Source organism: Staurois parvus, unplaced genomic scaffold (genome assembly GCF_062004578.1).
Source record: "Staurois parvus isolate SC_StPar_1 unplaced genomic scaffold, SC_StPar_1.0 ptg000548l, whole genome shotgun sequence".
Taxonomy (NCBI): domain Eukaryota; kingdom Metazoa; phylum Chordata; class Amphibia; order Anura; family Ranidae; genus Staurois; species Staurois parvus.
The window spans coordinates 5,624,407-5,652,011 of NW_028318344.1; the positions used below are offsets into that span (position 1 = coordinate 5,624,407).

At 43.5% G+C, this 27,605-nt stretch overlaps 1 protein-coding gene across 2 annotated transcripts in view; it reads right to left on the bottom strand.

The window, feature by feature from the left end:
- Positions 1-27,605, bottom strand: part of PRKCG (protein kinase C gamma) — a 470,455-nt gene that overhangs the window by 387,634 nt on the left and 55,216 nt on the right. For both annotated transcript variants that reach the window (XM_089690977.1, XM_089690976.1), the window contains exon 2: positions 17,270-17,301. In XM_089690977.1, coding sequence (XP_089547103.1) covers positions 17,270-17,301 — 32 coding nt within the window. The remainder of the gene's footprint in view (positions 1-17,269; positions 17,302-27,605) is intronic.

Sequence of the window (27,605 nt, forward strand, 5' to 3'; positions counted from 1 at the left end):
GATCGGTAACCATTTGTGAGTCATAAGATTAACTGTTCTTCCCACTGTAATATCCTCCACACTTTCCTCCTGCATATAAATCTGTCTTTCCACAGTTCTTTCCCGCACATATTGCCCCCATTATACCTCTAAACTCACTACTGCACATACTGCCTACTGTTATACCCTCTGTACTCCCTTCCTGCACATGTTGGTTCCCATCATACAATCCAGTCATATCCTGCATAATTCCCTTCTGCATAGATTGCCCCCTGGCATACCCTCTGCACTCCTCTCCTACACATATTGTCTTTCATCATACATTTTACAGTCCTATTCTATACATACTGCTTGCTGTCATAGGTTATATAAATCTCTCCTGCACATACCGCTGTCGTACCCTCCATACTCCTCTCCTGCACATACTGCCCCCTGTCATACACTGTACAATTATCTCCTGCATATACTAACCTCTTTTGTAGCTTCAACATTCCTCTCTTGTACATACTACCCACTGCCATACACTCTGCACAACTATTCTACACATACTGCCTGCTGTCATATCCTACTCACTCCTCACCTGTGTTATCTGCTGCCATATCCTCCTCACTCCACTCTTGCATATACTGCCCACTGTCATACCCGCCCCCCTCTTCTTTTGCATATTCTGCCCACTGTCATACCCGCCTCCCTCTTCTCCTGCATATTCTGCCCACTGTTCCTACCCGCCTCCCTCTTCTCCTGCATATTCTGCCCACTGTTCCTACCCGCCTCCCTCTTCTCCTGCATATACTGCCCACTGTCATACCCGTCTTCCTCTTCTCCTGCATATTCTGCCCACTGTCATACCCGTCTCCCTCTTCTCCTGCATATTCTGCCTACTGTTCCTACCCGCCTCCCTCTTCTCCTGCATATACTGCCCACTGTCTTACCAGCCTCCCTCTTCTCCTGCATATACTGCCCACTGTCTTACCCGCCTCCCTCTTCTCCTGCATATACTGTCCACTGTCATACCCGTCTCCCTCTTCTCCTGCATATACTGTCCACTGTCATCCCCGTCTCCCTCTTCTCCTGCCTATTCTGCCCGCTGCCATACCCGTCTCCCTCTTCTCCTGCCTATTCTGCCCGCTGTCATACCCGCCTCCCTCTTCTCCTGCCTATACTGCCCGCTGTCATACCCGCCTCCCTCTTTTCCTGCATATTCTGCCCGCTGTCATACCCGCCTCCCTCTTTTCCTGCATATTCTGCCCGCTGTCATACCCGCCTCCCTCTTTTCCTGCATATTCTGCCCGCTGTCATACCCGCCTCCCTCTTCTCCTGCATATACTGCCCGCTGTCATACCCGCCTCCCTCTTCTCCTGCCTATTCTGCCCGCTGCCATACCCATCTCCCTCTTCTCCTGCCTATTCTGCCCGCTGTCATACCCGCCTCCCTCTTCTCCTGCCTATACTGCCTGCTGTCATACCCGCCTCCCTCTTTTCCTGCATATTCTGCCCGCTGTCATACCCGCCTCCCTCTTTTCCTGCATATTCTGCCCGCTGTCATACCCGCCTCCCTCTTTTCCTGCATATTCTGCCCGCTGTCATACCCGCCTCCCTCTTCTCCTGCATATACTGCCCGCTGTCATACCCGCCTCCCTCTTCTCCTGCATATTCTGCCCGCTGTCATACCCGCCTCCCTCTTCTCCTGCCTATTCTGCCCGCTGTCATACCCGCCTCCTTCTTCTCCTGCCTATACTGCCCGCTGTCATACCCGCCTCCCTCTTTTCCTGCATATTCTGCCCGCTGTCATACCCGCCTCCCTCGTTTCCTGCATATTCTGCCCGCTGTCATACCCGCCTCCCTCTTTTCCTGCATATTCTGCCCGCTGTCATACCCGCCTCCCTCTTCTCCTGCATATACTGCCCGCTGTCATACCCGCCTCCCTCTTCTCCTGCATATTCTGCCCGCTGTCATACCCGCCTCCCTCTTCTCCTGCATATTCTGCCCGCTGTCATACCCGCCTCCCTCTTCTCCTGCATATTCTGCCCGCTGTCATACCCGCCTCCCTCTTTTCCTGCATATTCTGCCCGCTGTCATACCCGCCTCCCTCTTCTCCTGCATATACTGCCCGCTGTCATACCCGCCTCCCTCTTCTCCTGCATATACTGCCCGCTGTCATACCCGCCTCCCTCTTCTCCTGCATATACTGCCCGCTGTCATACCCGCCTCCCTCTTCTCCTGCATATACTGCCCTCTGTCATACTCGCCTCCCTCTTCTCCTGCATATTCTGCCCGCTGTCATACCCGCCTCCCTCTTTTCCTGCAAATACTGCCCGCTGTCATACCCGCCTCCCTCTTCTCCTGCATATTCTGCCCGCTGTCATACCCGCCTCCCTCTTCTCCTGCATATACTGCCCTCTGTCATACTCGCCTCCCTCTTTTCCTGCAACTACTGCCCGCTGTCATACCCGCCTCCCTCTTTTCCTGTAAATACTGCCCTCTGTCATACCCACCTCCCTCTTCTCCTGCATATACTGCCCGCTGTCATACCCGCCTCCCTCTTTTCCTGTAAATACTGCCCTCTGTCATACCCGCCTCCCTCTTCTCCTGCATATACTGCCCGCTGTCATACTCGCCTCCCTCTTCTCCTGCATATACTGCCCGCTGTCATACTCGCCTCCCTCTTCTCCTGCATATTCTGCCCACTGTCATACCCGCCTACCTCTTCTCCTGCACATACTGCCTCCCATCATACCCTCTGCACTCCTCTCCTGCACATACTGCCCACTGTCATACCCGCCGCACTGCTCTCCTACCTATCCTGCCTTCTAAGTCATTTTAGCATTCTTAGTTATATCCCTGACCTTTTCTGTTCTAAAACGGGCACAATTTTGCTAGTTTTAATTGAAATACAAAGTTCAATGTGCATAGTACAGTAACTCATAGTAAATAATTTACTTATAATTTGCCGGATGCACAAGCATGTTAATACTAATGTTGCCTTTACATATTTCATAAAATTGCTAGCAAAATTTGCAATTTAGTGGGTATGTAAAGATGCTCATTATTATTCCTCGAGCCTCTCTTACTAGCCCTCCTGAACTCTGCAGTTCATTAGAATGAGACACACATAACTGTCTGGGGTGCAGGAGGCATAATTGGGTCTTGGCTGTTTCTGGAATGGTTACAAATGATAAACATTAATACATGGCAATATCAGAAACTGTACTGGTCTGTGATACCCAATGCTGATATGTGATATTAGACACCCCTGTGTTTTATTATATGGTACTGCTGTATGTTTTCTCATACTTTAATAAGCAGCTTTCTCATTCTATACAATTCAAGTAAACCTATTCTTTCCTTAAAATAGTGATACAGCATGTACGGTATGATTAGTGCACAAGCATTTTTTGTAATTTATAACTGAACACATGGCAGATTGAACTAATACAGTTAATGTAGTTATGTATCAAATACAAAAAACTATACATTTATTTTAAGTGCAGCTCATGAAAGTGCATTAATCTGTTGCGTGAGTAGCTGACTGTAATCCTCTGTACAGCAGCACTCAGACTGCAAGAGGGAGGACCAACTGTAGAACCCTATCAGTTTGGTTACAAGAGAAGAAAGTGCCAGAATGACCCTTTCAGCATACAGCTACTTCTACATTGTCCAACAAGAGGCTGGCATGTTCTTGATTACAGTATAATTAAAGGCAAACCATATTTTAGGTTTGGATAGAGTGGAGAGGGAGTAGAACACTGTCAGGTTTTTACTGCTGCCCCCATTTTGGAGATTCACTCTCTCTATTTGTCCTGTTTACTGTTATCCTCAAAAGTGAATGTAAAAGAAAACTCCAGATTTTAGTTGATATCACAAAGCTAATAGAGGGAAACCTTCCAATGGGAACATTAGTTCTGGTGACCTTGGGGACACCCCAGGATTCTTTTACTTTGTAGGGCTTTCCTCTCACTATCTGTTTTGGCTATGAGACAAGAAGTGAAGAGAAATCTCCCCAATGGGCACAGATGGCAAAAAACTGACAGGGGTTATGACTCTCCCTTACTCTATCCAAAATGAAAAAAAAAAGTTTTGTCTTTGGTTGAACATTAAAGATGAGATTCATGTTTGGGACCAACATGAGTTTAAGGTCCCCAGTATGTTTGTATCCATGAACTAATGAACAATTTCACTGCCTTAGCAACCAACTAACTATAATGTATTTCCTAGCATCTGAATGTAGATCAGATGCCTTAGAAGGGCAAATAAGGGGGCATATTGGATAAGCAAGCCTCGTCACTTTAAAAGGTTGGGTTCCTAGCAGTCATATGTACTTTGCTACAGTATGGTGGGGAAGCATAGGAAATGGTGCTGATAAAGTGCTGATAAAGTACATAGGGACAAATGGTTGTAGGACTTGCAGGCACTGGTTTCTTAAAGTAGATGTAAACCCTTATGAACATCCTTTTTATGGAGCAAAATGTTGTGTATTCTGTAGAATTTGTGGCTGGGGGAGAGACGAGTTTTTACCCTTGTACTGTAGCTAGGTGATGGACTGCAGCAATAGGGAGATGGAGACATTGCCCTTTATTCTTTTTTCCCTCTACAAAGATACTGATGTTATGCTGCACCATCCCCCTCTGGCCAGCAGAAGGAGAGCTAAAGCCAAGCAAGCCCATAGACTTCTATGCAGAGTGCTAAGAACCCTGGGAGTTATAGTTTTGAGTGGCAGCCATACAATGTCTACACTATAGGGCTCCATGCACACTAGCAATTTTTTAAGCTCATTGAAGCTATTATGAGCATTTTTCCCTGCTCTTAGAAGCTAATAGTGCTATCCTATGTGCCCATGCACACTTTATGCTAGAAGCATTTTTCAAGCTTCAGCATTGAGAAGCAGAAAAAAAATTGTTTTTGTATAGTTTCTGGGAGCGTTTTCCAAGCAGAAAAAATGCTGGACGCACCTAAACACTTCTAAACGCTTCTAAGCACTCCTAAACCATACTATAATGTTCCTAAGAGCCTTTTTCAAACATTTTTTTTCTTCATGTACTATAAAAACACTAATAAAATGTTAATATGCTACCACAAGCTGGCACAGTAACGATATTATCAGTGTTTTTCATCCAGCATTTTTTTCTAGCATTTTTTGAGCTGATAAAAAATGCTAGTGTGCATGGAGCCTATTGGCTACACTACATTTCCCAATATATATTGTGCAGTAGGAGGAGAGGATTTTTATTAAACTGCCTAGGAAAGTTCTTCCTCTTAGCACTGAGAGAGTTAGAGCACCTCTGTCTGAATATTCACCTGCCAGCTACAGACCATACCAGTGGAGATCCAAGCCTGAGACTGGGAGGAGCCCAGTTCTGCCCACATCACAGCACCTGTACTGCTGCTGCAGGGAGACTGGAGCATCCACTCACCCTCTGCTTTCTACTGCTGATCACAAGATTATTTCAGGGAGAAACTGAAGGCGCCGCCCCTTCTACAGTTAGAGGTCACTACAGCATCTTGGGGACTGGTGAGAGGATTATTTGCCCATTGCTGATACTGCTAGCAGGGACTGAGCCACTCAGTGCAGGACACCAAGTGTACCCCATTCATACTGCACCCATACTGCACCCTATACCACACTTATTCCAAACCTAGACTGCACCTATACCAATGTTATACAGCATTATACTAAACCTTTACCACATCTGAATGACATCTACCTTGCCCCTGTGCCAAAACTATACTATACCTATACTGCACCTATACTGTATACGATAACCAGCAGAAGAACATCTCAAAGGACTGCCGCTCCTGTAACAATTATTCTGCAATCCCTCTTTTGTTCCCCTGTCCTCTCCACTATCATCCTGCTTTTCTTTTGGACAGTGTATACCAAGTCGGTCTATGACTGGTATCGCAGCCATAAATGCACTGTGGCAGTATAGCTCCAGCACTTGGTAGATAAAACTTTTTTACTGCCCACTTCTGCTACTGGTTATGTTGATCTGGTAGCCAAATGTCATCTGATGCATAATCCTTATGCCTAGCAATGGTAGCAGATGGGAAATCCTGGCAGAGGTACTGTGGGGTTTGAGGAAAGAGAAAACTAGGAGGTAGAGAAGATGGTGGAAGACCTGAAAGACGTTGAAGAAAGCGAAAAACTACCATTCGAATAGATAGAAGAATAGCCAAAATGGCAAGGACTCAGCCAACAATCAGCTCCAGGAAGATCAAAGAAGGTCTAAAGTTACCTGTGAGTACTGTTACAATTAGAAGACGCCTATGTGAAGCCAAGCTATCTGCAAGAAACCCCCACAAAGTCCCACTGTTGAAAAAAATACGTGCTGAAGAGGTTACAATTTGCCAAAGAGCACATTGACTGGCCTAAAGAGAAATGGCGCAACATTTTGTGGACTGATGAAAGTAAGATTGTTCTTTTTGGGTCTAGTGGCTGCAGACAGTTTGTCAGACGACCCCCAAACACTGAATTCAAGCCACAGTACACTGTGAAGACAGTAAAGCATGGTTGCGCAAGCATCATGATATGGGGATGTTTCTCATACTACGGTGTTGAGCCTATTTATCGCATACCAGGGATCATGGATCAGTTTGAATACATCAGAATACTTGAAGAGGTCATGCTGCCTTATTCTGAAGAGGAAATGCCCTTGAAATGGGTGTTCCAACAAGACAACGACCCCAAACACACCAGTAAACGTGCAACATCTTGGTTCCAGACCAACAAGATTGACGTTATGGAGTGGCCAGCCTAATCCCCGGATCTTAATCCAATAGAAAACTTGTGGGGTGACATCAAAAATGCAGTTTCTGAGGCAAAACCAAGAAATAGAGAAGAACTGTGGAATGTATTCCAATCATCCTGGGCTGGAATACCTGTTCACAGGTGCCAGAAGTTGGTTGACTCCATGCAACACAGATATACAGCAGTTCTCAGAAACAGTGCTTATACAACTAAATATTAATTAAGTGATTCAAAGGAAAGCAAAATCTTTAAACATTTTTCAGTTTTTATAGTGAATGTTTGAGTTTGTAAAGAAGAATACAAACACTGCTATTTTTTTTTGAACAGTCTAATATTCACTTTTCTTAAATTTTTGTTAGAGGAACAACACAAATTTGATATATTTTTCATGTTTTGATTTTGAATAGAATGTGTAGTGTTCCCAATGCATTTGCGTGTATGGAAATAAAAGCTATTAGAAGGATTTTGAGCTTTATTCACCTTTTTCAACACACTGCTATTATTTTGAACACAACTGTATATATGCAGAATTATTTATATGTATTAACCTTCCCTGCATGGGCTATAGAGGCTCTTGGTGTACCCTTTTTGATGTGTGGACTGATATTCATTTTACACCTGCCTTTCATTTTGTGCTGCTGCCTGCCCTTCCTCCTGAACATAGAATTTCCCATCTCTATTTGCTACTGCTTGCAGTTCATTCTACATTGTTGAAGGGAGGGCAGCCTATTTACCTCAGTAACTATGCTTCCACTGTCCTGACTATAGTGTGATGAATATATATTTTAGAAATGGCTGCTGAGTGCCTGGGAACAGAAAGATTGTGTTGGTAAAGTAATTGCAGATGTGCCTTTTGCCAATGTGCAGCCCAAATACTGCATCATAAGCAAAAAAAAAAAAAAAAAATACAAAAAATATAAATACATATAACAATAATTATTTAAAAATTGCATAAGTTAAAGCAAGAAAAAATAGAAATTGTGGCTGGAAATTGCCCTTTGGGGAACCCAGGCCAGTACATTTCACTGGATTAAATGGAAGAAGTTGCAACACAAAGAGTTTGAATGAAGTGGGGATGAGACTGACAGTTTTGGGATTTAAATAACACATTCTAATGTTTCTTTCAAAATAGAATCTGCCACATAGCTCCCCCTTATCTCGTGACCTAATAAAACTTCTTATGTATTGTCCAGCCACTGAACAATATTGTCATGCTTACCCCTAACACAAGTGATTAGGCACGATAGCTGGCTTCTGTGTTCTTCACCAAAAGCAGCCCCATTTTCTATAAGGCAAGCAGGCTTACCTGTACTCAGTTGCAAACTGAGCACAGCAAACAGGTATTTGCGGTTGGCAAACAAGCAGAGTAGTTCAATGACGGTCCAGGCACAAGGCAGGCAAGTAGTCAGGGTCAAATTCATAGTCAAAAGGCAGGCAGAGTTTAAAGAATAGTCAACATTCGATCTGAGGTCGTCAACAAGGGAATCCAGACAGCACAGCAGAACAGACACACAGGCAGCTTAAACACATGTTACCAGTGCTATCACAAGCATGAGACTGCCGACTTGGCTGGCTTAAATCAGGTTTGGTCTGCACCCAGAGACTTGCCACATCAATCACCTTGCAGGTGGACATACAGACAGGGAGAATGTATCACAAATGAAACCAGGAGGCTGGAATGAGACCAGCAGCTAATGGAGCAGGAGCGCTACATGCCCCTGACAAATATTGAGCCTATTGCTCAATATTTATGTCTTTAATACACTCCAATTTTTGAAGCAAGATAAAACCTGCCTTGTCTCTTTCTATTTGCTGTTCAATCAGACTGGGGTTCTGCTGTATTTTAGCCAAGCTCAATGTAAAAGTAAAAAAAATCAGTTACACATCTAAAACATGTCATACCAAAATATCTTGTCACTGATGTTATCTGTGAAAATCGTACTGTTCTGTAACACCTCATACAAAGCATCACCCAAGCATGGAATATGAAAGATTGGTATTTTTCCCATGTCAATCTTAAAGACACAAGAAAAGAAGGATCCTTTGTCTGCTGTACAGTATTTATTAAAATAATTGTTTTTGCTTTGTTAAAGAGTTAATCCAGGAATACTATGACTTTAAATAGTTTGTTTGGAGCAAGCTGGCCCAAATTATCTATTTTCTTTAAAGTATAAACTGTATTTAGCATCAGCTACATACAGTATACAATGCTGGGTTCTGGCAGCAATATGGAAACTTAACATCCTGTTACTGAAACAAAATCGAGCTGGGCTGAATGCTGCTTAGTAATTTTAAGAAATTAATTTAAGGCTTCCTTTGGTTAAGGTGGAGATCGTGACATCATCCACCCGATCTACCAAAATAAGCTATGATTTACTATTTAGAAGTTTCAGAAGAGCAGATTCAGCTAGTGTTATTGAATGCAGCAAAGGAATAAAAAATAACAATATTAATAATAAAAAAAAAAATTTTATATAGCGTTGGTAGCTTCTCAAAGCGCTTTATAAAAACACAAGAAAGACACAAGGTAATATAAAGGAAAAAGGGACAATTATGTGAAAGCTTATCTTAAGAAAAAGGTTTTAGATTTGATTTAAATGAGTTTAGAGAAGATGACTCTCTGATGTTCTTTGGAAGCAAATTCCAGAGTTTTGGGGTATAGCAGGAGAAAGCTCTGTCTCCCATCCAATGTAGGTAAGTAGGGAGGACATACAGAATGCCATAATCTGAGGAGCAGAGGTTACAAGGGGGGAGTAAGTTGATAAAACTGCAGACAGATAATGGGGTGTCAAGCCATGAAGAGCGTTATATGTGAGCAAGAGGATCTTAAAGTCTACACAAAGCCTAACAGGTAGCCAGTGCAAGGACTCCAGTATAGGGGTAATATGGTCACTTGTAAAAGACCTAGTCAGGATTTTGGCTGCAGGATTTTGTACATATTGTAGTCAATTAATTGTGGTTTTAGGTACACCAGTGAGTAGAGCATTGCAGTAGTCAAATTGAGAGAACACAAATGTATGGATCAGCTTTTCAGCTACAGTGTATGATAGCATAGGACAAAACCAGGGGCGGACTGACCATTCCAGCACTCGGGCACTGCCCGAGGGCCTGGGATCAGTAGGGGGCCCCATGAGATGCCCCTGGTACCTTTCATAGGCTTTTTGGGTGAGGTTTGAGTGTTGGCAAAGACACGGGGGCCCCATGATCCCCTATTGCCTGGAGGCCCCATGAGTTACCAGTCTGCCCCTGGACACAACAGAGTAATGTTTTTCCCTCCCTCCAAGAGGGAGCGAAGAATCTCTCACCCAGTGCAATCCCCCCCAGGTCAGTCTCTCCTTCACTACTATCCCTCCCCCCAGGTCAGTCTCTCCCCAGTACAATTCTGACTAAGTCAGTCTCTCCCCAGTACAATGTCAACCAAGTCAGCCCCTCCCACAGTTCAATCCTGGCCGGGTCACTCTGTCCCTAGAACAATCCTGGCCGGGTCACTCTGTCCCCAGAACAATTCTGGCCGGGTCACTCTGTCCCCAGTACAATTCTGGCCGGGTCACTCTGTCCCCAGTACAATTCTGGCCAGGTCACTCTGTCCCCAGTACAATCCTGACCAGGTCACTCTGTCCCCAGTACAATCCTGACCAGGTCACTCTGTCCCCAGTACAATTCTGACTAGGTCACTCTGTCCCCAGTGCAATCCACCGAGGTCAGTCTGTCCCCAGTACAATCCCTTCACCACAGCTCAGTCTGTCCCCCTGCAAAAACCTCTAAGGTCAGTTTCTCCCCCAGTACAGTCCTCCCAGAGCAGTCTGTCCCCAGTACAATCCTCCCAAGGCAGTCTGTCCCCCAATACAATCCTCCCAGGTCAGTCTGTCCCCCAGTACAATTCCTTAACCCCAGGTCAATCTGTCCCTCAGTACAATCCTTTCACCCCAGGTCAGGGGCGGACTGACAACTCATGGGGCCCCCAGGCAATAGGGTATCATTGGGCCTCTGTGTCCTTGCCAAAACTCAAAAAAGCCTATGAAAAAGGTACCAGGGGCATCTCATGGGGCCCCCTACTGACCCCGGGCCCTTGGGCAGTGCCTGAGTTTCCAAATGGTCAGACTGCTCCTGCCCCAGGTCAACCTGGTCAGTCTGTCCTTAATACATATGTGCATGTATTTGTGGGGGAGGTGGGCTCATAAATGTTTTGGGGGAAATTTTAGGTGTTTGTGTGCAACTTAAAATTGTTACACTTTTTTTTAACTAAATCACATAAGGGATGAGAAGCCCCCAACGTGATGAATATTTGGTGGCAGGTTCTCTTTAATAAGACAGCAGAGGTCTAAAATGGGCCTATTAGACTGTGAATAGCTGTAGAAGAAAGATCTGTGATAAAAACTGAGGAAAGGGGCAGTTGTTGGAGACACTACAAAGTTTTATGAAATCACTGATATTTACTTCTAAAACTGTTCATAAATTGAGTTATATTATATCTTGTCCACAGTCCATTTGACATACACACATATTTGTGGCTTTGAAATAAAATAATGTTGTTCTCCAATCCATTCCCCTGTAGCAGGGCTTGTAGAATACTCCTCAGGAGGTGGGAGACCCCATGTAGTGGACTTTTTTTTTGGGGGGGGGGGGCTTGTGTGCAGTGGGGTTGTTAAGTTGGGGTCCAATTAGAGTGTATTGACTCCTCTATGCTGCCTGCTGACTGTTCAGGGGTAGCAAAATACTTACTTGCCCATTAGAAGAGCTGCCCATGCTGTTAGATCTCCATCACCAGGGCTCACCTTTCTCTCTGTTATGGAAGTATGCTCACCACTATTGGGCAGAGACCAGAGGGAGAGTGGGTCAGGAGGATCAGCGTTGGATTGCCTTGGAGGGCTTAAGAGTGTACATTGCGCAAGCTACAGGGCTCAGGAGTGCGTATTGCACAACGCACAGAAGAACGTATCGTACAAAGTACAGGATTCAGGAGTGGGTACTGCATAGAGCAAATGACTGCATATCATACAGGGTGTTGGGCTCAGGTTTGATTTTTGTACAGGGCTCAGGAGTACATAGTACGTGCAGTAGAAGATTCAAGAGTGCATTTCACACTGTGCTCAGGAGTGTGCACTATAGAAGGCTCAGAGGTAAGTAACACACTGGCCAGTATACAACAAATAATGCCCCCCCACTCTATTCCCAGTACACTCTCCCCCTTAATTACCCCCAATGCAGACTCCATTCCTGGCTCTCTATCCCTATCTGTTACAAAGCCTCTGTTCTGAGTGTCTGTTTTTTTTTATCAGCCTACCACTCCCCCTTACAGCCTGCTACATGGATGGTAGAAGATGTTTGAGTCACAGAGGAGCCAATAGGGAGCTATGGATCAGTTATATTCACTCTCCACCTCCATTCATTGGCTCCTATCCTGCTGTCTGTGTAAAGTTCTTGGCAGACTGTACACAGACATTCTCTCCTTATCTCCACAAACCCCATTCAGCAGCTGCCTGGGCACAGCAGGGAAAGTTTTCCTTCATAGACCTAGTTTGCAGCTGACAGATACAGGTCACAAAGAACCAAACCTCAGTTAAAGCCTGTGATGGAAGACGTCTTCTCCTGCGTCTAGTCATCACACATGTTCCCGGGACACCTGGGAGCAATGAACAGTGACACCACTGACTAGATGTGAGTATACAGCACATGCCAGCTACCAAGCTTCACCCCCAGTAGTCTTTGAGCTGTCAGGACTATAGTCCTAGCATCAGAAAATGCAGCCCTGGCTGTCTCCGCCTGTGAGCCAAAAATAAAAAAAGTCCATCAACATCAATGCTCTCACCTCTTGGGTCCCTCTGAGTGAAATCATGGGGCCCAAGGAAATGTTATGGACTCATTTTACTTACTCCATGTGTGCCCTGTGTGTGTCAGGGCACAGTGGGTCCTCTTTCCCTGAGGATCCATGTTCACTGCACACATGGATGACACACCACTGATTTATTATTATTATACAGGATTTATATAGCGTCAACAGTTTGCACAGCGCTTTACAAAATGAAGGTAGACATTACAGCCACAATACAATTTGGTACAAGAGAAAACAGAGGGCCCTGCTCGTTAGAGCTTACAATCTAGGATTTAGACTGAAGCTCAAGTACAATGCCATTTATAGATAGGCTACCAGGACTGGCCTTACATAATTGATCGGGGGGGGGGGATAAGTATGACTTCAGTCTAGTTACAGCAGCGGTTCTCAACCTGGGGGTCGCGACCCCTTTGGGGGTCGAACGACCATTTCCCAGGGGTCGCCTAAGACCATCGGAAAACATATTTCCGATGGTCTTAGGAACCGAGACACCGCTGCTCTGTCTCGCGATCTGTGGGCGGGATGATATGCTGCCCCTGTAACCTGGCCACACCTCCGGGATCACTCAACAGCTCCGCCTCCTCGCGGCTGATTGGCCAACGGAACTGTAGCTCAGGAGAGGCACACAGGCGGCCAATCACCGGCGAGGAGGTGGAGCTTGGAGAGGAGGAGCCGAGCGGCAGAGCGCGCAGATCGAAGAAGATCGAGGGAGCTGCAGGACCGAGTGAAGAGGAGAGAGGCCAGAGAAGGAAGACAGCTGACAGGTAAGTGCAAATTTTGCTTCTGCAGGCTGTAGATGGGAGAGGGAGAGAGCGAGCCCAGGCTGGAGCAGGGGTCAGCAAGGTAAGTAGCATTGGTGTCAGTGGGAGGAATAGTGCCCCATCATTTGTGTCACTAATACCAACAATGGGGCACTATTCCTCCCCCCACTGACACCAACGATGGGGCACTATTCCTCCCCCCACTGACACCAATGATAGGCACTATTCCTCCCCCCACTGACACCAACGATGGGGCACTATTCCTCCCACTGACACCAACGATGGGGCACTATTCCTCCCACTGACACCAACGATGGGGCACTATTCCTCCCCCCGACACCAACGATGGGGCACTATTCCTCCCCCCGCTGACACCAACGATGGGGCACTATTCCTCCCCCCGCTGACACCAACGATGGGGCACTATTCCTCCCCCCGCTGACACCAACGATGGGGCACTATTCCTCCCCCCGCTGACACCAACGATGGGGCACTATTCCTCCCCCCGCTGACACCAACGATGGGGCACTATTCCTCCCCCCGCTGACACCAACGATGGGGCACTATTCCTCCCCCCACTGACACCAACGATGGGGCACTATTCCTCCCCCCACTGACACCAACGATGGGGCACTATTCCTCCCCCCACTGACACCAACGATGGAGCACTATTCCTCCCCCCACTGACACCAATGATAGGCACTATTCCTCCCCCCACTGACACCAACGATGGGGCACTATTCCTCCCACTGGCACCAATGATAGGCACTATTCCTCTCCCTACTGACACCAATGATAGGCACTATTCCTCCCCCCACTGACACCAACGATGGGGCACTATTCCTCCCCCCACTGACACCAACGATGGGGCACTATTCCTCCCCCCACTGACACCAACGATGGGGCACTATTCCTCCCCCCACTGACACCAACGATGGGGCACTATTCCTCCCCCCACTGACACCAACGATGGGGCACTATTCCTCCCCCCACTGACACCAACGATGGGGCACTATTCCTCCCCCCACTGATACCAACGATGGGGCACTATTCCTCCCCCCACTGACACCAATGATAGGCACTATTCCTCCCCCCACTGACACCAACGATGGGGCACTATTCCTCCCACTGACACCAATGATAGGCACTATTCCTCCCACTGACACCAATGATAGGCACTATTCCTCCCACTGACACCAATGATGGGGCACTATTCCTCCCACTGATACCAACGATGGGACACTATTCCTCCCACTGACATCAGTGATGGGGCACTATTCCTCCCACTGACACCAATGATGGGGCATTATTCCTCCCACTGATACCAATGATGGGGCGCTAGTCCTCCCACTGATACCAATGATGGGGCACTATTCCTTCCTCTGATACCAACGATGGGACACTATTCCTCCCACTGATACCAACGATGGGGCACTATTCCTCCCACTGATACCAATGATGGGGCACTATTCCTCCCACTGATACCAATGATGGGGCGCTAGTCCTCCCACTGATACCAATGATGGGGCACTATTCCTCCCACTGCAAAATTACAGTTCTGAAGTAGCAACGAAAATAATTTTATGGTTGGGGGTCACCACAACATGAGGAACTGTATTAAGAGGTCGCGGCGTTAGAAAGGTTGAGAACCACTGAGTTACAGCTTAATTGAAGGAAATTGTGGGCCATCCCTACTTATATCACAAATACAGTTAGATAGGAGAGAAGCAGCCAAAGTAGAATCTAGAAGCATAGAAGTGATAAATTGATCTGAGCAGTTGACCAAACAGTGACAGTGATCAATAAAATATGACAAACCATTTCAGAGCCAATTCTGAGACTCCAAATATGGTTTCAAGGCAAGAGAGTAAAAGTAGCAGAATAAGAATAGTTAGTGAGCTGGAATCATAAGCTAACAGAAGGCCATTAGTGGCTTTGACCAAGGCAGATTAAAAGGATTCAAATAGGTTATTTAAAGTCAGGTGGTTATGTAACTGAGATATCACAGCCCACTCGAGGATCTTGGCAAGGAAGGGTAAATTAGAAATGGGGCAAAAGTTGTTTAAATTGTCTAGAGGCAAAAGTTGTTTAAATTGTCTAGAGCCATGTTGGGTTTTTTGGTATTGGGGTGATAGCGGCAGTTATGAGGACTGTTAGTAGAAAACAGGTGCTAAGGGAGTCATTTTTTATATTGAGAATAAATAAATAGGTGGGAATTGGATCAAGTTTGCAGATGGAGGATATCATAATAGAGACTAATTTAATCAGAGATGCAGAGTCAAGTAAACAGAAGTGGGAGAGAGAAGAACCAGAATGTGTTACAGAGTTGTGTTGAGGCTGGTAATGTGGAGGGACAATTAGGTTTTAATAATCTATTAATGGTGCTGAAGAGTTATCTAGAGTTGCTAAGATTTTTTTTTAATGGAATGTGAGAAATAGCTGGATCTAACAGTTTTAATTTAACCCTTATAGTCACACAAATAGTAGTTCCAAACCTGCTAATGAACAGTCAGGCCAGAACGGCGCTATCTACGCTCAAATCTCAGCCTTCGTTGATCGCAGGTGGAAATTATACCACAAAGCTGGACAGGGAATTAGATGGTTCAAGTTTTTAATGGGGCAAAGGTATCAAGGAAAGATGAAAGCACATGATAATGTTGACTAAGAGAAGAACTTATATGGGCGGAAAAGCAAGGCATGGTCCTATTACATGTAGGAGTGTAGTTTTTTTCTGGATCAAACTATGTGACCACGACAAACTGAGGAGTGATCATAGACAAGCAGACATTCAGATATGACTACGTTTTCCTAGAGTAGTTGTAAAAGGAGTTGGAAAACCATAAAAAAATGTGTTTTCCAACATTATAACAGGGTTATATTATACAGGCATTCTAGACATGCATAATTCGCACTTAGTTTCTTAATCAGTAAAACAGTCAAAAGATAAATGATAAGCAGCTACTTACAACAACCACACAGGCATCACCTTTCAATGGGTTAGCGTGACTGTAGACATTCAGGTCTCTCACTAAGAACCATATGGGATGAGAGAACTGCCTGTTAAAGGAAGACTTGACCCACGTCATACTTTATGGGTCACAAAGCTTTTGTTTGTAACTATACTGGTGGGCAGTCAAACCTTGGAAACAAGATGTATGCCTGAAATATCAGCTCTGAATTTGGTGTAAACATTTTTACCCAGCTTTAGTCATTCATGTAAATGTACAGCTCTCTGTAACTTTGCCATCCTTTGTAATATAAACATGATTAGTGTCATTAAACTAATGGGACAAATCACAGAATAAAATGTGCACTTTTTATCCATAACAGTAGCTGTTATATCACTGGTCAAAATGGACAAAAATAATTTTTCACTTACTGATGTTAGTCTTTAGAATATATACTGCACAAAAATAATCCTTAAAATACAATCTTGCCAAGCCTTGTAGGTCCAAAAATGGTAACTGTATTATTTTGACAATAAACCCATGGATAAAATGTAAAACTGCTTTTATCTATAAGGACTTCACATGTTTGTGATCTCAAGTGGTTCAGGTTACACCAAAATGATTGTTGGACAGTTACTATAGCTTTTTTGCACATTGATTTATTATATTATGGTAGTGTATATGTTTCCTGTGCATGTTAGCTGCATACACACAATGGCATTTAAAAAAATATAACAAAAGGATTATACCAGATTATCCAACATGGTTTAAATTACACTGAAGTTGATCTTAATTTTTAAAAAATGAGAAATTACATTTAATTTTGGACATCTGAGAATTAGCAGGCCAATTTTACCTACATCAATATAAAAGGAAATTTAAATAAATTAATAATACTTCTTCTCTACTGCACAGCTGCAAAAAATAGCAGAGGGCATCCTCTGGAGAGAATGTGAGGATGAGATAAAGCACAAACAAAGCAAAGCATAAAATAAATATCTTACCCTGGCACTGGAATCCTTGTTTTCCAATCCCCCTGTGGAGAGGAAAAAACAAGCAGGATTCATTAGTTGAATATGGAATGCTATGAACATTATACAATATGCAGCTGTCAGAGCTAAGAGTCCCAGCTGTCCACTAGAAGTGGCATATTTGTACTTACATCACTGAGTGTGAAATAAACCGAGGCATATAAAATAGTGTATAAAATATAAATGGCATTAAACATTTATGCTTATATATAATGTAAATGCAATGTTGGATGCAAATTTTTTTTTAAAGATTAAGTTAATTGAAAGAAAGGAGAAAATAATTTTAATAAACATTTTAATCTGGGTAACCAAGCAATTTTGCTGTAATCCCTTCCCAAGCAGGGTCTGATGATTTATCCCACCAGGAAGCTGTCACTGCACAAAACAAATCCTGAGTGGCCGAGGTATTCCCTGCTCTGCAGGCCATTTCAGCATTTTATTTAGCATTTTTAAATTAGCGTTTTGCCACGTTTTTTCACGTTTGCATTTTTTGGTGGTTTTTTTTACCCCCCCCAATTTTTTTTTCTGTCAGAAAAAGTCCAAAAACACTGGTTTGCCATATTTACCACATTTTACCGCTTTTTGCCAAGTTTTTCAGCGTTTTTACAGCTAAAAAACTCCTCTAGAAACCCACTAGTCCTGGGTTTTTTTTCCAGCCAAAAAAACATCTCTGCCAAAAAATGTTGCTTACAGTCTATGTGTGCATGGACACATAGGATAACATGCTGGGGAGCTTACTGACTGTAAAAAACTGACTGCTCAGGGTGGGTTCAGACTAGGATCTGAACAAGTCTGAAATCATCCATACTCCCCAAAAGCTAATACTTACATTCCTTCCCTCCCTCACCCTTCCAGCCAGGAGCTAAATTCTCTGAAGAATATTTATTACTTCCAAAGTTTTTTTCTTCCCATCTGCACTCTTAACTTTTTTATTAGTTTTGATACTATGTAAATATATAGCGCATATAGCTAGCCATGGAATTCCAGCTTGTTGATCTGTCATTTTTTGTAGCGATTAACTCCCCCCCCCCCAACATTTTGTTATAGTTATTTGTTCCAAAGAAAATCATGATGATACTCTATGGAATCGTTAACAGTACATTTTTTTAAGCAATTAGTCGCTCTGTCGCTCAGCAGTTGAGATTTGTCAGCGTTTCAGCCTGGTGGCAAAACCATTAGTAGGGCAGCACAGTGACTAAATGATTAGCACTTCCGCCTGGCAGTACTAGTGTCGTTGGTTCGAATCCCAACCACGGCACCACCTGCCTGGAGTTTGCATGTTCTCCCTGTGCCTGTGTGGGTTTCCTCCAGATACTCCGGTTTCCTCCCACGCTCCAAAGACATGCTGGTAGGTGAATTGGATCCTGTCTAAATTGTCCCTAGTATGTGTATGTATGAATGTAAGTTAGAGACCTTAGATTGTACACCCCTTGAGGGTTGGAGACTGATGTGAATGTACAACATTCTGTATATGTAAAGCGCTCCGTAAATTGATGGCATAATATACAGTAAGCACCTGTAATAAATAATTAGCGAGAATCGTTCAGAATGCTTTCCTGTAAAATGTTGCAGCAATCTCTATGCTTAGATGCCAATTGCTGGAAGACAGTGATTTGTAGCAGAGCACACCCCAATGCTGTAGTATATCTCCAGACATTAGTGATTTGTAGCAGCAATTAATCCCTGCAAAAAAGGTCATGTCATCAGTCATCAGCCCAAAATGTGTATTGTTATTTTATTATTATTATATTAATATTATTATACAGGATTTATATAGCACCAGCAAAGTGTTCTACAAAATAAAGGGGGACAGTACAGCTACGAAATCAGAGGGTGAGAAGTGCCCTGAATTTGACAGCTTACAACCTATAGTAATTATTAGTAGGGGTTCCTTGTGACTGGAAAGTAAAAAGGTTCCTCTGTGTTGAAAATGTTGAGAAAGGCTGATCAACTATGTAGGTGAACAGAGACTTTAAATGTTGCCACTTTAACCACTTGTCACCCGTCTACAATAAAAGGCACGGCCAGACTCAGCAACATGAATATACAGTATATATGTTGCTGATCACATGCACACTGACACTCTCCCTGGGGCACACAGAGCATTGAAAAAGAATTTATTTAGGATGTATATGTACTATCCTGGCATTTTAGGGCCTCGTGCAATAAGATCGGCCATCATTACATCAGAACTGATCAATTTTCAAATATACTGTATAAACCATAGTTTGTAGACTGTACTTTAACACAGACTAAATAATATACACTAATTTGAGTTATTTTCACCAAATAAATGTAGCAGGATACATTTTGGCCTAAATTTATGAAGAAAAATTATTTATTTGCAAACTTTTATAACAAAAACCGAAGAAAGTGTGTGGGGGTGGTTAAAACTTTTTTGGTATTTTTTCATTTATAAAACAAAAAACCCAGTTGTAATTAACCACTTGCCTACCGGGCACTTATACCCCCTTCATGCCCAGGCCAATTTTCAGCTTTCAGCGCTGTCACACTTTGAATACCAATTGCGCGGTCATGCAACACTGTACCCATATGAAATTTTTATCATTTTTTTTCACACAAAATAGAGCTTTCTTTTGCTGGTATTTAATCGCCACTGGGTGTTTTATTTTTTGTGCTATAAACAAAACGAGAAAAAAAATTTGCAAAATTTTATAATAAAAGCAGAAAATGTTTTTTCTTTCAAACAGGTAATTTTTCTCCTTCACTGATGTGCATTGATGAGGCTGCACTGATAGGCGGCACTAATAGGCACTGATGAGGTGGCATGGATAGGCAGCACTGATGGGCACTGATAGGCGGCAATGATAGGCATCACTGATGGGCACTGACTGGTGGCACTGCTGGGTACTGATTGGCGGCACTGCTGGGCAGCAGTGATGGGTGGCACTGCTAGGCACTGGTGGGTGGCACTGATCACCAGGACAGTGATCATCAGTGCCCTGATGATCAGTGCCAATCTGTTCTCTGACAATTGCTGGTTATCGGCAGTACTTTCCTCACACTGTGACAGCGTGAGGAAAGTGCAGCTGATAATCGGCAGCTGTATTTACCCGGTGATCTGCTGTGTCATTGGACACAGCTGGTCATGTGGTGAAAGGCCACTGTGATTGGTCTTTTACCACATCATGTGATCAGCTGTGTCTGTAGGACACAGCGATCATGGAGATTGCTGGGTGCGCGAGAGGGTACGTTCCGGGAGGACGTCATAGGACACCCTCCCAGGACTCGACAACCGCATTGTAGCCGTCATTTGGCTATAGCACGGTTGCAAGTGGTTAAATACTACCAAAGAAAGCTCTATTTGTGTTGAAAAATTATAAAAATGTCATTGGGGTACAGTGTTGCATGACTGAGCACTAGCTAGTTAAAGTAGCACAGTGTTACTTTAGCAATAGAGGTCAAGTGGTAAAGAGTAGCAAAGTTATCTAACCTACAGAAACTAATCAGCAGTCATCTGCCATTTAACAGTCCATGTGATTGCCCTAATGGCCAGTGGACACAGTGGTGGCAGTTAGTGAATCTCAAGCATGAAATAGGGACCCAGTAAAAATGCAAAATTAAACCAGCGAGGGCCACAGAGAAATAATTTGCCAAAAAAGGAGATAGCAGGGATTGTGTGTTGTGTTGTGTCTTGTGTTTGCTCTTAGGTAGGGCCTCTGGTGATCCCCCCTGTACTGGTAGGCCCGGGACAGCTTCCCCTTTTACCTGTTCTATTAATGCATCCCTCAGTTCAATCCTCTAGCCTTTATAACCAAGAGAGTGGTTCCCTTTTCAGGAGGGTGGGTTTGCCAACTCATAAAGGGATGCAGAGGAAGTTGCATAAGGGTATTTGCAGCCACCTCCCAGAAGTACTTTAACCAGATAGCTCAGCTTTATAGCTTTCAATAAGGTCAGCGTAAAGTGCTTCTAAAGGATCAAGGTTTTTTACCTTCATGAATTCTATGCATGAAGGTAAAAAACCTTCTCTGTGCCTGCAGCCCCCCCGCCCTCCCTAATACTCACCTAATCCCCATCTCAATCCAGCAATTTTCACTGGAGTCTCAGCTACCCACTTCTGGCTGAGACAGAAGTAGAAGCCATGGGCTCCCACAGCTTTCGATCACAGCCAGTGAGCCAATGAGAAGAGGGGGGGGCCAAGCCACGGATCCAAGTGTGAATGGACACACGGAGCAGTGGGTGCCCCCATAGCAAGCTGCTTGCTTTGGGGGCACCCGACAGGAAGGAGGGGCCAAGAGAGCCTGTGGGGGACCCGAGAAGAGGAGGATAGGACTGCTCTGTGCAAAACCACTGCACACAGCAGGTAGGTATAGATGTTTTGTTATTTTTTTCTATAATAAATATAAGCCTTTAGAATCACTTTAAGACGTTCAACGTGAGATGGTGATATATATTTATTTGAAAAGCATATGTTACAGTGGTTAGCCATCCCTTGGTTAGCCACAATTTATTGTGACCTATTTCCTTATGAACCTACAATTCCTTAGGGATCTTCTCTTCTGCAATTAATTAATCACAAGAACCCAATTCTAGTTTCTGCTCCACATGTCACAGTTTCTTCCTGCTGTAATAAATGCTATTTAGGTAAAGAGCTGCCATGGTATGAAGTTGATTTTATCATCTTTAACTGATATGTTTCTGAATGTATATATAATTAGGGATAATTAAAAAAAAACAATTAGGTATGCAGTAATGTAAGAAAATTACACAAATACAAAAACTAGAAAAGGGAGAACATTCACTTTTGATCATAACAACAGTCCAAATTTTCCTTTTATTTTCTCACCTGCCAAAAATGGTTTGTACCTTCGTACCTCACTGCTGATACTGAACGAGTGTGAATATAGTTTTTCGTTATATTATCTTACTGTATCTCTCATCTGGCTCACAAACGAGGTGCATAGGGGAAACTCACACATTGGGACTTTGTGTTCTGACAGCGACTCCCACTCAGTGTCTGCAGGTGCTGATGGAGAAAAGTTTTCCAACATTCTCCTTCAGCATACGTTGATCAAATGATCAACTTCTGTCTAACAGGGACAGCCACATACTGATCAAAATTTGACTACTCCCTGCTGAACCATAAAAATTTCCATCCATCTATGGCCAGCTTTAGAATTTTGGATAGTTTTGGAGAGTAGAGAAATGTAAACAATATGATTACTGCTGTCAACCCTTTCGGGTTGACATCACTTCACTTCCTGATCCAGTGGTGGCAGGATGAGATATGATGGAAGCCATTACCATGGGCTCTAATCCTTTCCCACATAACTAAAAAAGTTTAGTTTAGTTTAGTTATGTACTTGTTAAAAAAAAGTTTAACACCGGAGAGAGAAAAATAAAAACCCAAGAAGGGTGCTGATAGTTTGATTTATGTTCAAAACTTAAGAATTGTTAAATTGGCTGGAGCTGGGCTTTGAGGGTTTTAGGCACTTGGTGAAGGCCTGGACAGACCGTGGTATTAAATGGGCCTTAGTGGGCCCTGGACTGGCCATATTACCTCATTAACTGGTAGACATATGCACACCAGAAATTTTTGCTTAATTTAGTTTGGGATGCATTCGTTAAATGAAGAATTTTGTTTTGTCATATTCACTATGTTGAACATACTGTTGTGTTCAAAATAATAGCAGTCAAACATCACTAACCTGATCAATCACTGTTTTTGGTAGAAATGATATTTCTACATGGCAAATAATTTACTAGCAGGTGTAGTAGAGTAATAGAAATCCAACAGACCCAACAGTCATGACATGCATGCTGCTGATTCTGTGTAATTGAATCACTAATTGAAAGGGGCATGTTCAAAATAATAGCAGTGTGGAGTTCTATTAGTGAGGTCATTAATTCTTTGAAAAACAGGTGGCAATTATTGCCCTTATTTAGGGAAGGAAGGCCGAAAATGTTGTACATGCTGGTTACAGTGCATTTCTCTCTGAAATTCTGAGGAAAATGGGTCGTTCCAGACATTGTTCAGAAAAACAGCTTACCTTGATTAAAAAGTTGATTGGAGAGGGGAAAACATATAAAGAAGTGCAGAAAATGACAGGTTGCTCAGCTAAAATGATCGCAAATGCTTTAAAATGGCAACCGAAACCTGAAAGATGTGGAATAAATCGAAAAAACTACCATTCAAATTGATAGAATAGTCAAAATGGCAAGGACTCAGCCAACAATCAGCTCCAGGAAGATCAAAGCAGGTCTAAAGTTACCTGTGAGTACTGTTACAATTAGAAGACGCCTATGTGAAGCCAAGCTATCTGCAAGAAGCCCCCGCAAAGTCCCACTGTTGAAAAAAAGACATGTGCTGCAGAGGTTACAATTTGCCAAAGAGCACATTGACTGGCCTAAAGAGAAATGGCGCAACATTTTGTGGACTGATGAAAGTAAGATTGTTCTTTTTGGGTCTAGTGGCCGGAGACAGTTTGTCAGACGACCCCCAAACACTGAATTCAAGCCACAGTACACTGTGAAGACAGGGAAGCATGGTTGCGCAAGCATCATGATATGGGGATGTGTCTCATACTACGGTGTTGGGCCTATTTATCGCATATCAGGGATCATGGATCAGTTTGAATACATCAGAATACTTGAAGAGGTCATGCTGCCTTATGCTGAAGAGGAAATGCCCTTGAAATGGATGTTCCAACAAGACAACAACCCCAAACACACCAGTAAATGTGCAACATCTTGGTTCCAGACCAACAAGATTGACGTTATGGAGTGGCCAGCCCAATCCCCGGATCTTAATCCAATAGAAAACTTGTGGGGTGACATCAAAAATGCAGTTTCTGAGGCAAAACCAAGAAATAGAGAAGAACTGTGGAATGTAGTCCAATCATCCTGGGCTGGAATACATGTTCACAGGTGCCAGAAGTTGATTGACTCCATGCAAGACAGATGTGCAGTAGTTCTCAGAAACAGTGCTTATACAACTAAATATTAATTAAGTGATTCAAAGGAAAGCAAAATCTTCAAATATTTTTCAGTTTATATAGTGAATGTTTGAGTTTGTATAGAAGAATACAAACACTGCTATTTTTGAACAGTCTAATATTCACTTTTCTTCAAATTATTTAGAGGAACAACCCAAATGTGATATATTTTTCTTCATGTTTTGATTTGGAATAGAATGTGTAGTGTTCCCAATGCATTTGTGTGTATGGAAATAAAAGCTTTTAGAAGGATTTTGAGCTTTATTCACTTTTTTCAACACACTGCTATTACTTTGAACACAACTGTATTTGTTTTTTTGAATTTGTTTTGTATCTTCAGCATTTGTTTTGTGTATTCGTTGGTATCAGAAAGATTTGATATCCTAAAATCTGATCCAAATTTATTGTGAAGAATAGCTGGTTGTTAAGGAGCCAGATGACCCCATCCCCACTTTTACCTGTAATTCATCGAGTAGTGTGTTCCGTCAAGAGACACTTGCTGAATGACAGGAAAACATGGGGTAGGGTCACCCGATGATGTCATTTTTTGTTAAGTGTCTCACTCTATGGGACATATCTTATTTGGCAGGTGGCAGGTTTTTGGGGGGTTTTAATGATTAATGTTAGATATACTTTAGGGGACATTTATTTTTTGTTTAATTTTTTAATAAAGCACTTGTCAAAATCTGTGTTTTTGTTTTTATCTACTTTTGATATGTTTTGGGGTGAATGAGTAGGGGTAATATGTACCCTTACTCATTCACATGGTAGGGCAGGATCTGGAGGGCTGGCTTGTTAAAGGGGGCTTCCAGATTCTGAGAGGTCACCCCCCCATACCCACACAACCACTGCCTATGGTTGTGGGGAGGAGCCCCCCACCCTCAAAGCACCCCCCCAAGTTAACGGCACGTAGCCTGGTTTGGTTCGAGGGGGGAGCGCTCGCATTTCCCCCCTTTCCTAGCCTGCCAGGTTGCATGCTTGGATAAGGTTTATGGGGGGGAAACCCTACAGCCTTTTTATTTTTAATTATGGCATGGGGTTCCCCTCAAAATCGATATCAGACCCGAAGGACTTGGTAGGGATTGTGGGGGGGGCCCTACACTGTTTTTTTTTTCTTAAGCCTGGCACTTGTTTGTTTACATTCTGCTGGCAGTTAGAAATCCCACTGACAGCAGATGAGTCATGGCTGTTAAGGATTCAGCCTTTCCTTTACAACCAAATATTTTTCACAATTAATTCAGATCTGCGGTTGTGCGTATCATACAAATTTGAAAATTGATTTCATCCAAATGAAACAAATACATTTGTTATTTTCTTTATAACTTTTTTTTTCTGGATTCATTGCTATTCCTTTCTATGTCCATTTGGAAAATCAGATACATCTGAATCTCTGAAGACAACATTTTTGTCCAAAAATTAATCAAAACTAAATGAATCACACATGTCTATTAACTGGTCCATAGAGATGGATGAGTCTAGATCACAGGTGTCAAACTGGTGGTCCTCCAGCTGTTGCGAAACTACAAGTCCCATGAGGCACTGCAAGACTAACAGTCACAAACATGACTCCCACAGCAGAGGCATGTTGGGACTTGTAGTTTCGCAACAGCTGGAGGGCCGTCAGCTTGACACCCCTGGTCCAGATAGATGAAAGAGGGCCACAGGTCTACAGCTTGCACTCCTCATTCAAATATAACAGACAATAAGGGGTTGATTTATTAAAGTTATAGAGCATGTTCACTTTGCAAAATCAGTTTTCATTTGCAAGTTTATTTTCACTTTGCTTAACAAAAGTGGCGTAAATTCATTCAAAGAATTCCCAATCACGCGCAAGGAAAATAAAAAAATATATATATGTAGCTTGCACATGACTGGATGATGTAAGTCAGCAGAACTTCAGCTTATTCACTAAGCTAACTGAAAATTTCCTTAAAAAGTAAAAATTCACTTTGCGAAGTGAACTTATTTGCCTTTTACTTATTTGCCTCAACCTCTACATGTTTGAATGTTTGTGGGCACCTGACCATCACACATATTTAAGCTTGTTGGATGTCCCATTTAAAAATAATGAGTATTGGAGCGTGGTCAGGATCAGCATGTAAGCAGACGTGTCTCACTCACCCTCTACTTATCTTTCAGCAATCCTTCCCTTCACGATCTTCGTTAACTATAAGGGCACCATTAGAATTCTCTCAGTCTCAAGATTCCTCCGGTTCCTCTCACCATCAACATTGCCGCCTCACTGATGACCACAAAGGGCTGGGAAAAAGTGGCACCTGCCCGCCGCTGCCTCAGTGTGCACCATGCGGCTTTGATAAATGTACAGATGTTGTGAATAAAATGCCTAAACCTTCTAAAGTACAACAGAAAGAGGCACCCCGGGATATGATTTACTATGCCCAAAAACTAGCGGGACAACTAGACTCGGCATCCGTAGACAGGTACACTTCCACATTGGAGCCTCTACCGGTGGCTGAGCCGGGCGCCGTGTCTGATTCAGGACAGCTGACGGCCACCATTGTGTCAGAATCGGGGGATGAGGAACAGGATGACGGGGACACGGAACAACCTACACTCAGTGAAATTCTAGAAGTGGTTAATAAATGTGTCGCCTCAGTTGATATGTTGCGGGAGTATTTTAGCAGCCTGCGGGAGGAGGTCTCTTTCAAGATACACAAAAGATCAGGGAGTGCACTATGGCATCAGTGACATCGAGGATAACCTCCCTGCTCTCACCAGAGACCTCCGCTCCATCTCCCAGATGGTGATGGCTAATACCACTAAAGCGGATGATATAAAGAACTGGCTCCACCGCAATAATATTCACATAGTGGGCCTCCTGGAACACACTGAGGACAGGGACCCCACCAACTTTGTGGAGTGATGGCTGCTGGAATTATTCGGCAAAGATTCCTTCACTTCCTTATTTGTGGTAGAAAGGGTCCACCGAGCTCCACCACTGCCTCTACCACCTAGCTCACCAACTCAGCCTGTCCTAGCCCAACTTCGGAATTATAGGGACTGCCTGGCCCCCACTAAACCCAATATTCTTTACAACGGTGTGAAAGTCTCCTTCTATCCAAACTTCTCTGCACAAATTCTAAAGAAGCGTACAAAATTTTCAGAGGTGAAGAGGCACTTACAATGCCTTCAACTGACCTATGCTATACCCAGCTCACCTGCGGGTGACTGCTAATGAGCAGGCCCACTTCTTCAATACTTTGCCTTGGATGCCTCTGTGTGGCTGGACTCCAGTGAACATAACCTGTGACGCAGGGCAGCGGCTGGTGAGGATGATTAAATTGCTTGTTCTTTTGCATGATTCCTCCCTCTTTTTACTTGTGCCACTCTTT